Raw genomic sequence first — 17,913 nt, forward strand, 5'->3', positions numbered from 1 at the left:
CCCAGCAGCTCTGGTGAATAGTGCACAAGTATGCCTATTCACCATGCAGGTTCTCTCAGAAGTTACACCCAATTCATTGCAATACTACTGTATTTGTATACCATCCTTAATATTATTTTTGCATGCTACTTTATTTATTCATGCTACTTTTTAAACTTTTACATTTTCCAATGTACTACTTGCTACCCAGTGGACAGACAGCAATCATATTTTCAGTGGTAGTAATATTTTTCAAGTAGGATTATTTCTTCTAAATCATTAGAATAGAACACTCATTTTTTTAGGGGACTGGAAAACATTGTGTAGGGACCTATAGGATCTGCTATGCTCCTATAGCTTTAAATCCCTACCCTTCCTTATTTCCTAGTTACTAGGCAAAAGTCTATGTATCTAGTTTAAGTATTTCACTTTTTTCAGTTATTGGCCAAAGGGTGTATGACCACTTCCTGCCACACTTCCATATAGTGTTTGAAAGGAGTGGCCTCTTCCTCTTTGGCTGCTTGTGTCCAACTGGTTGTGCTCATTGAACCTGGGTACACCAAGGCCCAGTAAAGCCACTGCCCTAAAGGGACCTGTACCTTTAGCGACTAAATCGGGAACCAGGAAATCCTGTGAACGAGGTTAGCAAGCACATGTTATACTTTTAATAAACTCTCTAGGAGAGTTAGATAGACAGATTATATAGAAAGAGCAGTTGTGGAAGTAGCTTCCCACAAGGCTTCCTTGTATGCCTTTAGTGAAGGGACCACAGCGGATAGGGTGTTAGGCTACACTTCTTCTCCTTAACCACTCCACTGGATGGGATCCGGACCATTTAAAGGTGTATTGCCTGAGGGAATTGATGTACGATTGACTATTTGACTTATGGGGGTAACATATGTGATTGCTGTATCATCCTCCACTATCTACCCTCCTCTGTGACTTGTAACACCTGCATTGCCTCATACGTCAGTAAACCTGTGGTCACTATTGTTGCTCTTGTAAATAAATCCATCTGTTATTTCATCAAAGAACCAATTTATCTGTCTTTTGCATATAATAGCCTGTGTGGTGTAGTTTTACTACCTCTAGCTTCCACTTGGCGAAGGCCTTGACCCTGTTGTGTAAGTCGCAGTGTTACCCATGCTCATACCAATAGCTGGACACTTTAAACATTTGTGTTCTGGATAGCCCAGAATAGTGTTACTAAAGTGTAAAATCTAGTAAAATTTAAAATCTGCTACTACGGGTGAGCGGGGGTTTAATATGTGTGATTCCAGAAAACTCTGACAATCTAACCCCATAAGTGATCTGTGGATGGCCAAACTGGTATTTGCTATTTACACAAAGACTCACTATATGCATATGGTTACTAATGTATTTTAAAAAGCTTTATTTCACTAAAAATTACATTCAAAGAAAACAAGCATGCATATTTAGGAAAAAGAGGACAAAATGTTGATGAAAAAAACTCCATTGTGTTAAATCTAGGAAAAGTACCCTGTAAAATGCAATATAAATTGTGTGGAACTACAAAAAAACAAAGGCTGTAAAATGAAGGAAAACATAAAATGAGTTTACATTGCAAATATTTCACTTTACCATTAACTTTTTTTTAGCTGTAATATCGGGGTGTAGGTAGCCATTAGTGCATTGTGTCTGGTTTTGAGCTTTCAGAAGGAGCCAGCAGTGCACAATAAAACTACTTTCAGATAAGCTATTGTTATTCAGTTGCAGTAAAACTGACTTGGGTTTCTCCTGCTTGTGTGTTATTCTCACATCCACCATTAGATGGATAGATTGAGGTGATTTCTGAATACATTTTGATCTATGCAGTGCTAAAATATTCTCCATCCTTCAGGTAACCTGCTTTTTAAGAAGAGTAAAGGTCCCCATAGATGCAAAGATTTCTCTTGCCGAACGACCGATTTTAGCGAAGTCCGACCAATCCTTTGAAATTATTGTGCGGTTAGTGGGATTCAAACAATCATACATCTTACTATTTTTCAGCCGACATATGTCCCAGTGCAATCTATCTATGTTTGCTAGGACAAGCAGGCAGCTACCCTTTGTTTTCCTGGCAATGGACCTGAAATGGTCTTTTTAGTTGATGGACAATTTGTACGATCGTACGATCGTTTCAAGATAATGGTGGTCTCACGATGAGGATCAGATCTTTTAAAAATCTTTACATCTATGGCCAGCTTAAGAGGGTCAAGTGGGTCTGGGGCAGGGCCGTAATGGGAGTAAAAAGCGGCCCTGGCAAAAAAATCAAAGCAGATCGCATATAAATGTGCTACATTGGAAGCCAGCCCCCCCTCTACAAGTTAAAAAAACTTTGGTGGTCAGGGCCCCCCAATAAAACAAAAAAAACTATTTACTCAATTATATAATTATCTCCTACATGAACTTTTCATCAGTAGAATGATTAGTTATTAGACTCCACAGTGAGATCATTGGACCCTCAAGACTTACACAATTTACTTAACATATGCAAAAATGTACTTCATGTAAGAAACCTATGTAACTTATGTATTCAGCAATGAGAGCACAGAGCTGCTGGACAGGGGCAACAGATAGGTGGGGAGGGTTTAATTTAGGACACTCCACTGACCCCCAATAAATTAAAAAAGAGAAAATAAATCCCCCTTGCTAATAAAAACCCCTACCCCCCATACTACCCACTCCCTGCTCCCCCCGCACATGTATTCACACAAGTAAATGCCCCTAAGTTGGTAATTACCCCTCGTTGCAGAGTCAGCGCAGTGGAGCACATGGGCGCCATCGTGCAGCGCTTCGGTAATCTTCGGGTCCCTTCAGCAATTTCCGTGGCTTTTCGTGCATGCGCAGTTGTTCGGGACCAGAATATTGCTACAACTGGGCATGCACCGATATGGTATTTACTTACTGAGGATTCCCAAAGCGCTGAAGATTGCCCCCATGAGGTCTGCTGACTCCAAAATGAGGGGTAATTTCCATCTTAGGGGTATTTACTTGTGTAAACACCTGTGTGGGGGGAGAGCAGGGAGGGGGGACTATGGAGGGTAGGGGTTTTTATTAGCAAGGGGGTTTAGTTCTCCTTTAAAATAAATTCCACTCCCCCGCTAAACTGACTTATTAGCACATAAATTATTTGTACTACTTATATGAACTATTACAGACTATTATTGGACCCCACAGTGAGGTCATTGGCCCCCTAAACTTTGTGAACATATATTACAGCTACTTTTCAGTCCCACTGGACCCCCTATAGCTCCTCCCCCACCCAGCAGGGTCTGTTTTCTCTATAGTTACACCCCTACTTTTCAGTATAATGATAGGTTGGTTTGTATCATAGTAATTGAAAACAAAATCATTTAACAAGTTCAAGCTTTTGTTTTAGCAAAACCTACCTAACTGCTATTTGACGCACAAGGGGGGTGGCCAAAAATTTGGTACTGAGTGCTTGTGTTAATGTGGGCCCCATATAAATAACTTGCACTGGGCCCTGACAGTACGTGCTAGCAGCAACATAGAAAGATAGAGTTCCTTATAGTTCAGGCAGCTGAATCATTTAGCAGAGGTGTTAGGAAAGTGATATCTTGTTACCTGCTGGTGGAAAAGGGAGCATAACACTTGCTGAGCACCAGACACCAGAAATTAAACCTTTTTTACATCCATCATTAGGGATGTAGCGAACGTCGGAAAAAAAGTTTGCGAACATATTCGCGAACTTGCGCAAAAATGCGAGCGGTTCGCGAACGGTTCGCGAACCCCATAGACTTCAATGGGAAGGCGAACTTTAACATCTAGAAAAGACATTTCTGGCCAGAAAAATGATTTTAAAGTTGTTTAAAGGGTGCAACGACCTGGACAGTGGCATGCCAGAGGGGGATCAAGGGCAAAAATGTATCTGAAAAATCTGCCTGTGTGTGCTTGGAAGAGATAGTGTAGGGGGAGAGCTGTTAGTGATTTCAGGGACAGATGATAGTAAGCTTGCTGGCTAGTAATCTGCTTGATACTGCTCTGTATTGGAGGGACAGAAGTCTGCAGGGATTTGAGGGACATTTTAGCTTAGGTAGCTTTGCTGGCTAGTAATCTACTGTTCTCTTTAAACAACTGCCATACGTTGACCTTGTAGGCATTGTTTGCCCAGTTTTTTTGGACGCAGCCACTGAAGCACAGTTGCCAGAAAAAATATGCCATATAAATGCTGAAAATAGTAATTTTTCGCCATACGTTGACCTTGTAGACATTGTTTGCCCAGTTTTTTTGGACGCAGCCACTGAAGCACAGTTGCCAGAAAAATTATGCCATATAAATGCTGAAAATATAAATTTTTTTGGTTGCAGCCACTGAAGCACAGAGGCCAGAAAAATTATGCCATATAAATGCAGAAAATATGCATTTTTTTGGTCGCAGCCACTGAAGCACAGTTGCCAGAAAAATTATGCCATATAAATGCTGAAAATATAAATTTTTTTGGTTGCAGCCACTGAAGCACAGAGGCCAGAAAAATTATGCCATATAAATGCAGAAAATATGCATTTTTTGGTCGCAGCCACTGAAGCACAGTTGCCAGAAAAAATATGCCATATAAATGCTGAAAATAGTCATTTTTTGCCATATACGTTGAGTCAACGTATGGCAAAAAATTACTATTTTCAGCATTTATATGGCATATTTTTTCTGGCCTCTGTGCTTCAGTGGCTGCGGCCAAAAAAACTGGGCAAACAATGCCTACAAGGTCAACGTATACACTACTACAGCGGTGGATACGGATTACGTAAAATATATGAATGCTGCTTGAAAAAAAGTAACTCAAGTGGTTTTTCTAGAGACGATAATATTATGGACATTTAGACAGAATGTGAACAAGGTCACACAGCTAGATGGCGGGTTGAAGAAAACAGTGTGCAAATAATGCCTACAAGGTCAACGTATACACTACTACAGCGGTGGATACGGATTACGTAAAATATATGAATGCTGCTTGAAAAAAGTAACTCAAGTGGTTTTTCTAGAGACGGTAATATTATGGATATTTAGACAGAATGTGAACAATGTCACACAGCTAGATGGCGGGTTGAAGAAAACAGTGTGCAAATAATGCCTACAAGGTCAACGTATACACTACTACAGCGGTGGATACGGATTACGTAAAATATATGAATGCTGCTTGAAAAAAAGTAACTCAAGTGGTTTTTCTAGAGACGATAATATTATGGATATTTAGACAGAATGTGAACAAGGTCACACAGCTAGATGGCGGGTTGAAGAAAACAGTGTGCAAATAATGCCTACAAGGTCAACGTATACACTACTACAGCGGTGGATACGGATTACGTAAAATATATTATGGCTGCTTGAAAAAAGTCACTCCGGTGTTTTTTCTGGAGACGGTAATATTATGGATATTTAGACAGAATGTGAACAAGGTCACACAGCTAGATGGCGGGTTGAAGAAAACAGTGTGCAAATAATGCCTACAAGGTCAACGTATACACTACTACAGCGGTGGATACGGATTACGTAAAATATATTATGGCTGCTTGAAAAAAGTCACTCCGGTGTTTTTTCTGGAGACGGTAATATTATGGATATTTAGACAGAATGTGAACAAGGTCACACAGCTAGATGGCGGGTTGAAGAAAACAGTGTGCAAATAATGCCTACAGGGCAAATAATGCCTAAAAGGTCAACTTATACACTACTACAGCGGTAGTAAAATAAAAAAAAGTAAAATAAAAAAAAATGAATATTAAAAAAAAAAAATTAAAGTTGGTGCTGCTGAACTACTAGGAGCAGCAGATTAGCACACCAGTCCCACTCCCCAACACTGCTAGACTAATAGCACTGGGCTCTTATAGTAGTAGTAGTAGTAGTAGTAAAACAACAAAAAAATAAATAAAAGCAGTCCTTACAAGGACTACTGTTATTGCAGCAGTCAGCAGATGAGATCAGAAGCAGGACAGCTGCCCACTGCAGCTACATACAGAGCACTGCAGTAGAAGGTAGATTACTAGCCAGCAAAGCTACCTAAGCTTAAATGTCCCTCAAACCCCTGCAGACTTCTGTCCCTCCAATAACAGAGCAGTATCAAAACGATTACTAGCCAGCAAACTTTCAACTGTCCCTGAAATCACTAACAGGCAGCAGCTCTCTCCCTACACTATCTCTTCAGCACACACAGGCAGAGTGAAAAAACGCTGCAGGGCTTCGGTTTTTATAGGGAAGGGGAGTGGTCCAGGGGAGAGCTTCCTGATTGGCTGCCATGTACCTGCTGGTCTGGGGTGAGAGGGCAAAAAAAAGCGCCAACAATGGCGAACCCAAAATGGCGAACGTCGCGCGACGTTCGCGAACTTCCGGCGAGCGCGAACACCCGATGTTCGCGCGAACAAGTTCGCCGGCGAACAGTTCGCGACATCTCTATCCATCATAACCTTTTCTTTGCATTTTATCTATAATTCTGATAGATTCTAAATTCTAATTCAGTCTGGCATTGGAGTTCCACGCATCCATCTTATGTGTCTTCTTAGAGCGATTTGGCAATTTTCGTGAGTTTCAGCGCATGCCCAGTTGTCGTAAACCGGCAAATTTCTCCAACTGCGCATGCACCAACATGCCGATCTCCCACTCAGCTTGCCGAAGACCCGGAAGATGGCTGCATGGAACTCAGATGCCAGAATGTTCGCAGAGGGGTAAGTATAAAGTATGGGGCATTTCCCCAGGGTGGGCAGTTAGGCTGGGTGGAGGAGACAGGGGGGGTCTCCGTGGGGCGGGGGTATGGCTTTTTTCTTAAAGGGTTGTCTTTTCCTTTAAACTATAAAAATAAATATCGAAGACCAATTCAAAGTTGCTTAGAATTGGCCATTCTGTAACGTACAAAAAGTTTACTGAAAGGTGCACCACCCTTTTAAATCTAGCACGTAGAGTAATCGATTGATTGCTAAATTGCTACTCAATATGTTGGCGCTATATAAATACATGTTAATAATAAAATAATAATAAATTGTGACCAATATGGAGAGATAAGGCTCTTGTTGCAACAAGTACGACTGACAAGCCAGAACAAAAATATATTCTTTCCATAACATAAGTAGAAGCTGCGAGCAGAGGGGAAGAATTTTTAAGGGACACTCACAGCCCTGCCAGCCAAAGAACCACTATGCCATGGGGTTGGTAACTCACAATGCACATGTTGACCCCAGTAATATATAAAGACTCTGGACACGAGGTGAGGTGGTGAAAGGCTGCAGCTTATTTTATTCCAACACATATTATAACACTTCCACTTTCTATATACATAAGCATTTGATAGCTTTGAATTATTTCAATCAGACTGGCCAGCCTATGCTTGCCTCAGCAGACTGCCTTACCAAATGTATTAACATAAGAATTGCCATTACCAGGCCAGAATTTAAATTGTAACTTGTAAATATAATTTCTCCTCCATGCAAGCTGCGACAACCACAGGGTTTTTTTAAAAAAAAAATTTTATTATTTTTTTTTTATGTAAATATTAAATTTACAAGCACAGCCCGCCATGCCTGCTCGGCTCGTTGCTGGAAAAGGAAGGGGGTTAAGCCCACTCCTGCTTTTAACCCCTCGGAAAATGTTCTGAATGGGACCCAGCCAAATAATATTTCTCTTACCCAATTGGTCAGTTTTAGACTTCTGAGAATTATTTTAAGCCTATGCTTGAACAGGGAAATTTCATTTGTGTGTAGCCCATTGACTGCCGTCTTGCTGGATGCAACAATCTCACTGATCCTGAACGCTCCAAAGTATGTAATTGAAAATAGGCACTGAAACAGCTTAACTTCATAATCATTAAAACATACAACTTGTAAAGAGTGTAATAATTTTTCAAGGAGATCTAACGTTATGGGATTTCTTTGGTCTGTTTGTTTCTTTCTGCCCATACTTTTATCATTTGCCTGATAAGGTGTGCTTTTGTGAAGTCCTCTTGTCCCTTCAATTTAAGAAAAAATGCAATACCCATAAGCGTTCTCCTAATACTAGCCACAGTTTGCTCTGCTCTGTATAAGTTTAAAACAAATTCAGCTAGTAATTCAACTGCTACCACATCAATGGGGTGATTGGTCTGAAATTGTTCCCATTCTCTCCATGCGCCGCAATAAGATGCCCATGTTTTTTTTAGCTAATGAGGCACAAACCAATTCCATTACATCATCCAAACGATGTTCCAGATGTGCTGAGGGCAAGGAGTATTCAGGGGATCTGCTCGCTCTTGTAAACGCCGAAAAACCTCTATCTGCAATCGGGAGAGAGCATCCACAGTTTTGTTAGTATAACCTGGTAAATGTTTTGCCTTGAACCAAATGTTCAATTTAAGGGTTCTCAATACAAAATATCGTAACAGTTTCCAGACTGGCGGGGAACTAGTACTTAAATTATTAATCACGTGTACTACTCCCTGGTTATCGCAGTTGAGGATGATTCTTTTATTTGCTAGCTGTTCACCCCATAATTCAATTGCTACTACAATAGGGAAAAACTCTAGAAATACTAAGTTCTTGAGCAACTCTGTACCCTGCCATTGTTCAGGCCATCTCTGTTCGCTCCACTGACCCTGGAGGAATGCTCCATAACCACAAGAAGCTGCAGCATCAGTAAATAAATTAATAGTTTCATTGTCCTTGAAATCTGATTGCCAAACTGACTTTCCATTGTAAGTAGAGAGAAAGTCATTCCATATGGCCAAATCCTCTTTTATGGACTTTGGGATTCTTAAATGCCATTCGGGGTTATCAACCCCTGCAGTTAAAGCCGACAGCTTCCTATTAAAGACTCTTCCTACTGGGATTACCTTGGTGCAAAATTTAGGTGGCCAATGAGGGATTGAAATTGCCTCAGTTTGATTTTCTTACATTGCAACCCAAACAGAACCAACTCCCTCAGCTTTTTGACTTTTTCTTCTGGTAATCTAAATTCCATTTTTTGAGAATCAATTTCTATGCCTAGAAATTGAATCACATTGCATGGGGAGACAGTTTTTTCCTCTGCCAAGGGGATACCAAATTTGTTACATAACCAAGTAAAATGTTCCAGGTTAGAAGCACATACTTAAGAGTTAGCTGGACCTACAAAAAGAAAATCATCTAGATTTTGTGAAGTAACAGCTTAGAACCTGCTTCCACAGTAACCGTCCATTCCAAAAATGATGCAAAAAGTTCAAAATAAAAACAAGATAGGGAGCAACCCATAGGAAGGCATTTATCAAAGTAATATTGACCCTCAAAATGAAAACCTAATAATTTGAAGCAATTAGGATGGATGGGTAATAGTCTGAAAGCTGATTGGATGTCACTTTTGGCTAGCATAGCCCCTTTACCACACTGGTTTAGAAATGCCAGTGCTTTGTAAAAAGATGCGTATTTAACTGAACATAATATTGGGTCAATACCATCATTTATAGATTCAACTTTTGGATAAGAAAGGTGATAAATATGTCTAAATTTATCCTTTTTCCTTTTTAGGGATTAATCCTAATGGTGATACCCTAAAACCTTCCAATGGTACTTTTTTAAAAGGGCCTTCCACTCTCCCTAAATGAAGCTCTTTGTAAATTTTAGCTCTCACTATATCTAGATCAGAGTTAACGGATTTTAGATTATCAAAAATTGGATGGGGGCCTGAATCTTCAGAATGGGGAATCCAAAAACCTTGACCAAAACCAAATCTAACTAATGCTGCCTTCTCCTGGCTTGGGTACAGTTTTAAGTAAGGCTCCATGTTTGTTAGCTTCACTGGAATGATCGCTTTTTGGAAATTGCTCCTTTTCTGCACCTTTAGTGTGGGAGTTAGACATGAATTTTTTAAGGCACCGAAAGGCCGGGTGATTGCCACCGCAACCAGAGCATTCATGCTTGTACCTGCAATTTCCCTACCACTTACAGAGCGATTCGTTAAATGCCCAGCACGTATTAGGCTTAGTGCCTGCTTGCTTCTGGACAGTGACCGGGTTGGGGTTCTGGACTCTGTAAGACATCATTCCTAGCCATAAATCAATGTCTTTTGTACCCCATTCTAAGTCTTTATGTACTGCCATTTTTTGTCTGAACTTCTCCCCATAAATGAACCAACCCAGGCCACCAAAGCTTTTATAAGCTTCTAGCACTATGTCAATGTGCTTAAACAATTGTGGGGCTATTTGTGGATTATTGTAAGATAACAAATTGGAGAAAATGCAGAAGGCCTGCAGCCAGTTTGAAAAGGTTCTGGCCACTGGTCTTCTTCTGTCCTCTTCAGGATCACCCTTATGCCTAACAAACTCTTTTGCGGAAGGTAAAAGAGATAGTATATCTACATATTCACCTCTGTATATTTTTTCCTTAACAGAAGTTGGTAAATGAAGGCCTAAGGTTGTGCCCTTACATGTAATTATATCCCTATGGCACGCTTCTGGCACACCTGTGTTGTGTCTAGCATAGCCTTTACCACATTTTGAATACAGCTTCCTAAATCAATTTGGTCAGGTGTACTGGCCCAAAAGTGTTAGGAATTGAGTAGCCTGCTAAAGAATTACTGTGTGGCACTTTCTGAGGATATTTTCCTTTTCTATGCTTTTTTAATTGCTTCTGTCACTTTAAGTGCTGAACGTCTAGCAACAGTTACTTTCTTTTTTCCCTTTCCCTTGGTAGCTGCTGGAACTGCTGCCTCCTCTGAAGGCGTGTTTGAAACCGGATCAGTGAGGATAGCTCTCTTAGCTCGTCCTGACACGCCTCCTGCTGCAGCCAGTCTCTCACTTCACTAATGGAAAGTCTCCTCCCTGCCATCTTGTGACGCAGCTCCTATACTCCAGCAAGCACAGCCTGCCCTGCCTGCTTGGCTAGTCGCTGGAAAAGGAAGGGGGGTAAGCCCGCTCCTGCTTTTAACCCCTCAGTGCGCCACCACTGAACCACCAATGATAATCTTCCTTAAGTGGCGACGCAGGCAGCCAGCCCATTGGAGGGGGGGTTGCACCGGACCCGACCAGCTCACACCAACTCCATGGGATCGCAGGGGGTATTAACTCCCTGCTCCCTACTGGAACACTATACCGCACTACAATAAAGTTGTTCTCTTCACTACCCTAAGGTGGCGCTTATATACGCTTAGTCGTGAAGCCACCGTCATCGCGAGATGAGGCTTGTGACTTTGGCATTAGCTGTCAGTCAGGAGCCAGGGAGCTGGATGTTTGTTGCGGGACGTTTGAGCAGCGATCCAGGACTACGGGTGTTATTAAGAAAATCGGAACTGTCCCGCGGGAAGCGGGGTTGTTGGGCGCTATGACTAAGGTCTCGCTTTTTTCTGTGGATGTTGAGTAGGTGACAACATCATGAAAAAGTTTTCTCGGATGCCGAAGTCGGAGGGTGGTAGCGGGGGCAGTGGGTCCAGCCTAGGTGCGGGCTCCTCGGGCACCTCAAGCATTGGAGGTGTGAATGTTGGAAGATGCTTTTGTATTGGGCGCTACCAGGTCACTGTAGAAGAGCTTTTGGCTGAAGGTAATATAGCAGTAAAGCTAACAATGACTTTAATTGCAAGCTATTTGGCCTGAGTTGTATTGTGACAAAAAGGCATATGGTAATAATGTGTTAACTAATGACTAATATGAATGTGTCTATAAAACTTCACATAGCCAATGCTGCTCGGTACATAGGCCCTGTATTTAGCTAGACACGAAGCAGTACAGTCAACTGGTTTTTTTTTTCGATACATAGAAATCTTATGATTTGTGTTGTGTCACAATGCAGATAGGCATTGCTACAGGTCAAATAATTTGTTAAAAAATTGTACCTATGATATTACCTATGATATTGCCATTGCAAAAATCATTTTTAGATCATACAATTAGGGATGGTAGAATTTGACCCGTTAGTTTCGCCAAAAATTTGCCGCAGGCGAAATGTCGCCGATGCCCATTAAAGTAATTTTTTCGATGAAACAAGGCGAAAAAATTCGCCGATTCCTACATACAATGCCTATTGTAATATTGGTGTAAAATAGACAGCCATGCCTTCAAGGAAGAGAGGGAAGTGACTAACTGGTGGTCTTTAAAAAAGGTGTGGCCCTTTTAGAGATTTTTATGGACCCCAAATTGTTCTAAGGCTCTACAGAACTTTGCATGACAAAATTTTTTTTATATATATTTTGGCCTACAAATATGGGGTATGCTGACAAATCAACCCAATTCATGGCAAAGATAAGATCAATATGAAAAATCACAGTCTGCTGCTCAAGTGCATTGAAGATTTTCTATAGGCTTAATACTTTAACCTACATTTTGGGGTTTATCAAACTAGATAAATACCCACACTGGTCTGGAATGAGTCATTTAAACATTTACTTTAGTGGGGTAGAAGCAACTGAGAAATGGGAAGTAGAGTAGATGATAACAAACTGATTGTAGAATGGTCACGTGACTTCCTTAAACTGAGATAAAACAAGCAATTCAGCACCTTTCACTTGGCTATGTAAGCACAAACAACTCAGGGCAACAATTGTTAGCAAATTAACTGTGAATACTGCATGTGAAGGAAACACACACATATTATTTCAAATTGTCACACGCTGCTTTGCAACTGTCTGCTGATATACCTACTTTGCTTCTAATGTATAGTTGAAACATTTTAGAAATGATCTGTGGAACTCAGAGCGTTAAGCTGGCCATAGACGCAAAGATCCGATCGTACGAATCGTGGATTCGTACGATTTTCGGACCATGTGTGGAGAGTCCCGACATTTTTCGTCCGTCGGAGATCGGTCGTTTGGTCGATTGGACAGGTTAGAAAATTTCTGTCGCCTCCCGATAATATCTCTGCGTGTATTGCCGATCGTACGATTTTCAGAGGGAGACTGTCACTAGTGTTGTCAGACATAAGTATCGTACGATTGCTGTCAGGGGCAGAACATTGGGTGATCTGTTCTTATTTGATCGGAATGGTAAAGACTTTGATCTGAATGGTTAGTGGAGGGTCGGGAGATGGGAAAGTCCGATCGTACGTTGATTCGTACGATCGGATCTTTGCGTCTATGGCCAGCTTTACTGTATCACTGTGCATTGTGCTTGTGTCTTATAATGAAGTCATTGTGTAAATATGTAAACCATGTGAGTAAATGTTTACAGTGAAAACTCCTCAGCAGTATCAAGTGCGAGAATATCAACTGTTTATAGAATATGTAAATGCCATTTTCTTTTTGAACACCAGGCAGCCCTGGAGCAACCCACCACTTCTTAAAGGGGTTGTTCACCCTCCAGATCAAGAGGGCAGTGCTGTAAGGTGTACACTGGTCTTTGTGCAATTGGAGGGGGTAATTCTGCTCTTTGCATATTATAAATAATTGTAATTAAAAAAGCAAAGCGAGTTATTTAATATGTTATAATGTTATTGCTACTATGTTTGTGCAATTAAAATGGAAAGTGAAAGGCCTGAAGGCTGTAAGGAAGCATGAAAGTCAAAGTTTGATTTGTTCATGTATGCCAGTGGTCCCCAGACTGTGGCCTGGGCAGCTCTTTGTGGGTACTGGGTGGGCTTTGCCTGGCTATGTCAGGTTCAGATTTGGGTAGATACTTCAAAAACGTCAGGGTGAACTCTTATTTGCAGTTTACATATTTAAAAAACAAATAACAGTATCAAAAATCAAAATCAAAAAATGTTATATTTATAATATACAATGTATTGTGAAATATGGGAATCACTCACGACAGCAGATTAACTGCAAATATGCTGTTTATTGTGTCACCACACGACATGTTTCGGACCTATTGGCCCTTTTTCAAGTGTGAAAAAGGGCCAATAGGTCCGAAACATGTCGTGTGGTGACACAATAAACAGCATATTTGCAGTTAATCTGCTGTCGTGAGTGATTCCCATATTTCACAATACATTGGATATCTACAGGGTGCCAGAGACGGGGGATCCAGGGAACCATCACTAAAAGTAAGGCGCAAACACTAATCAGTGTAAAACTCTCTGCTATAGATATTTATAATATAGGTCTGGAGCGAGCCCTGGATCCAGGATTAAGTTCCTTATTCACATGTAAAATATTATGGCAACAGTGTCAAGGTGCAGTGCGTATGCAGAGAAAATTGTCACTTGCTTATGTAATCTGTGCTGCGCTTGCATGTTATTGTTGAACCTTGAGACTATTGTTATGATACTGTATGAGTGGCTATGGACTTAATCCAAGGATCCAGAGCAATACTAGTAATTGTTACAATTGGCAGAATGCAGACAATCTGCCATCACAGGCAGTTTTGCTTAGAGTTGTTATTGTTTTTCTTTACTTCTTTATACTTTGTTTTTGTTTTTTCTTTACTTTTCCTAACTTTTGGTTAGATGAGGTAGTTGGCATAAGAAGGGAAAATGGGGGAGATTTGGTTGGGGGTGCTGTTAAGGACTGGGAGGACCACATATTTTACAAAATTCTCACCCTGGTTCTATTATTAAATGTATGTTTTCAAGTCTGACTGGTATGGGATTGGTGTTACTGAAACATGGGTGAAAGAATCACATGTCTGGGCAGTTAATATCAGCGGCTATACTTTGTTTCGGAGGAACAGAGGCAATAGAAAAGGAAGAGGGGTATGTCTATTTGTTAGGCCAGATTTAAAAACTAATATAAAGGAGGAGGTGATGTTAGGAAATGATGGGGCTGAAGCCTTATGGGTAGAGCTCTTTGCTGATTGTAAAGAATCCAGTAAATTGATTGTAGGAGTATGCTATAGACGCCCTAATGTAAGTTAAGAGGAGAAATTAATGATAATGGAGGATTTTAATTACCCACATATTGACTGGAACAATATTACTGCCAGGACAGTCAATGGAAACAAGTTTATAAACTTGTTGCATGACAATTTTATGACACAAGTTGTTGAGCAGCCAACAAGAAAAATACTATGCTGGATCTAGTGATCAGTAATGACCCGAATGTATAGCGAATGTGCAAGTACAGGTATGGGACCTGTTATCCATAATGCTCGGGACCAGGAGTTTTATGGATAACGGATCTTTTCGTTACTTGGATCTTGATACCTTAAAAGAGAACCAAACTCTTAATTATAAAAACCCCTACCCCTCTACCCTACATAGACCCCCTCCCTGCTCCCCCCCAGCCTAGCTGTTACCTTGTGTAAATGCACTAACTCTTTACTTACCTCTCTTTTGCAGATTCAGCGGAGCTCACAGGCGCCATCTTCTTCTCTTCGGTCATCTTTGGGAAGTAAGTGCCTTATCGGCGCATGCGCAGTTGGAGCAGTCTTCGGGTTTTTGACAACTGTGCATGTGGTGAAATTGACGGAAATTGCCGAAGTGCCGGAAGAAGACCCCAAGATTACCAAAGAGCTGGAAGATGGCGTCCATGAGCTCCAATGCTCTGAATCTGCAAAGAGACTTAAGTAAAGAGTTAAACAGCTAAGCTGGGGGGGAGCAGGTATGGGGGTAGGGATTTTTATAATTAACGTTTTAGTTCTCCTTTAAGTGTACTTAAAATCATAAAACATTAAATAAACCAAATATGCTGGTTTTGTTTCCAATAGGGATTAATTATATCTTAGTTTGGATCGATTACAAAATACTGTTTTATTATTATACAGAAAAAGGAAACCATTTTTAAAAATTTGGATTACAAGGGAGTCCTCGCGTTACATACACCCAACTTACATACAACTCATACTTATATACAGAGGCTATTACAGTAATGTACTGTGGTTTGCATGACCTTTATTAGCATTTAGCTTGAATAAACCACCTGCACCAATCCTCTCTGCAGTGGCGTAACTACTCTCCAGCGGGCCCTGGTACAGGGTGGGCCCCCCTATGAATTGCTGCTGGCATGCACGCTGCTAAACCTTCCCCTGTCCAGCCGCCTGTGATAACTATTATCGAGGCTCCTGCAGGCCCCAAGGGGGTGCAATCGGCCAGTAAGTTTGACAGCTGTGGTGGGCAAATTATTTGAAGGCTTGCTGAGGGAACACTTTCAAAATTTTGTCCTAGTGAGTGGCATTATGAGCAGCAAACAACCTGGCTTTATGAAGGATAGGTCACGTTAGATAAATTTGATTGCTTTTATGATGAGGTAAGTAAGATGCTGGACAGTGGGGGGGGGGGGCAGTAGATGTGATTTGGATTTTGCCAAAGCGTTTGATACCGTGCCCCACAAACGACTGCTTTCTAAACTAAGGTCTGTTGGGCTTAATGAAGTTGTTTGCACATGGATATGAAACTGGCTACAGGATCGGGTACAGAGGGTGGTTGTTACTGGTACATTCTCTACTTGGAGTAAGGTTCTTAGCGGGGTTCCTCAGGTCTCTGTATTGGGCCCACTTGTTTATTAATGACTTTGGGGAAGGTATTGTAAGTAATTTAGCAATGTTTGCAGATGACACAAAACTGTGCATCCCAATTGATTTCATCTTGACAAACTGGCAATCTGGGCAGCTATGCCAAGCCACTTATACCCTTAATAGGACTGCACTAGGCAAATCCATAATGGAAAAGTACCATGGCGTTTTTGTAGATAATAAACTTGGCTGTAGCAAGTATTTCCAGTCAGCAGCTTCAGTTTGTCTGATTATGAGGTTCAATATTTAAGCTTTAAATTACCCTTCTTTAGCACATTGAAATGTTATTCTAAGCATTTCCATTATCTATGTATTACAATGTTGCAAGCCAGCTGATTAAAGAACAAGGAAAGCCTGTTGTTCAAACTATACCTTATGAAAGAGAACATATTCCTGTATTGAGACGCAATAGTAGTGCTTAGTATGCGCTGTATAGGTATGTTTGTGTAACGACCGGCACCCAATACCAGAACAAGTGCCAAGCACCCTGGTCTCGGCTCGGCTTCACCAGTAGTGTGACCACCGTTGGGATTCGGGAGGAGCCCTCAGCTTACTTGGGTGCCACCTGGACGTAACGAGAGGTGCAAAGCGAGATGTTCTGGCTGGCAAAGGGGCACGGCTGTTAGCAGAGTCTTTTGGGCCGAAGGTCACAGTACAAATGGAGCAGGCAAGAGAATCGCAGACAGGCTGGGTCGAGGCAGGCAGATATCAAGAATCGTCAGGCAGGCAAGGGTCAAACCGGGTTGTCAATCAAGGGGTTAAGCAGGAAGAGTTGTCGTAGGCAGGCAAGGGCCAGGATACAGAATGCAGAATAGTCAGGAACAGGCTGGGTCAAACACGGGTAATCAGACAGACAAGATACAGATCAGATGCACAAGGCTCAGGAAACCACTAGAAACAAGTTCTATCACGGGCAAGGGGCTGTACACTGAATGGGCCTTAAATAGCTTTCAAAATTCGCGCCAAAACGTGCGCAAAAACACCTTTAAGAGGTGTGCAGGCGTGCCGCGCATGTCCTAGAACCAACATGGCGCCAGAGCTAAGTACCATGTGGCAGGCGTCCCCGCCGATGGCGTGGTGGGCGACCCCGCCGCACAGGTAGTTTTCTTACATTACCCCCCTCTCCAGGGGGGGCCACTGGACCCCCAGGTTTACCAGGAAATTTTAGGTGGAATTTCTTCCTGAGTTTGTCAGCCTTGATGTCCTCTACTGAGACCCAAGAGTTCTTCTCAGGGCCATAGCCCTTCGACTTAATAAGGTATTGTAGCTTACCTCGTACGAGGCGGGAATCGAGGAACTCTTGGATCTCAAACTCAGGCTGACCTTCAACCAACACTGGGGGAGGAACAGACAAAGAACGAATATCAGACGCAGGTTTCAGGAGGGATACATGAAATGAATTGGAAATCTTAAAATTAAAATTAACAGGTAATTGAAGGCGAACTGAAGATGGGTTAATGATTTCGAAAATGGGATATGGGCCAATAAACCTGGGTCCTAGTTTGAGAGAGGGCACCTTTAACTTGATATTTTTGGTAGACAACCAGACCTGATCCCCCTCTTTATACTGGGGTGCCTCTCTACGTGATCTGTCAGCAGCTTTT

The 17,913-nt window shown here is 41.5% G+C and overlaps 1 protein-coding gene across 1 annotated transcript in view; it reads left to right on the forward strand.

Annotated features, from left to right (window-relative positions):
- The first annotated feature begins 10,781 nt into the window (after positions 1-10,781).
- LOC108712220 (BMP-2-inducible protein kinase-like) overlaps positions 10,782-17,913 on the forward strand; it is an 80,476-nt gene continuing 73,344 nt past the window's right edge. The window contains 1 exon segment of the mRNA XM_018254202.2: positions 10,782-11,468. Coding sequence (XP_018109691.1) covers positions 11,303-11,468 — 166 coding nt within the window. The 5' untranslated portion in view covers positions 10,782-11,302.

This window comes from Xenopus laevis, chromosome 1L (assembly GCF_017654675.1).
Source record: "Xenopus laevis strain J_2021 chromosome 1L, Xenopus_laevis_v10.1, whole genome shotgun sequence".
In the NCBI taxonomy this organism is placed as follows: Eukaryota; Metazoa; Chordata; class Amphibia; order Anura; family Pipidae; genus Xenopus; species Xenopus laevis.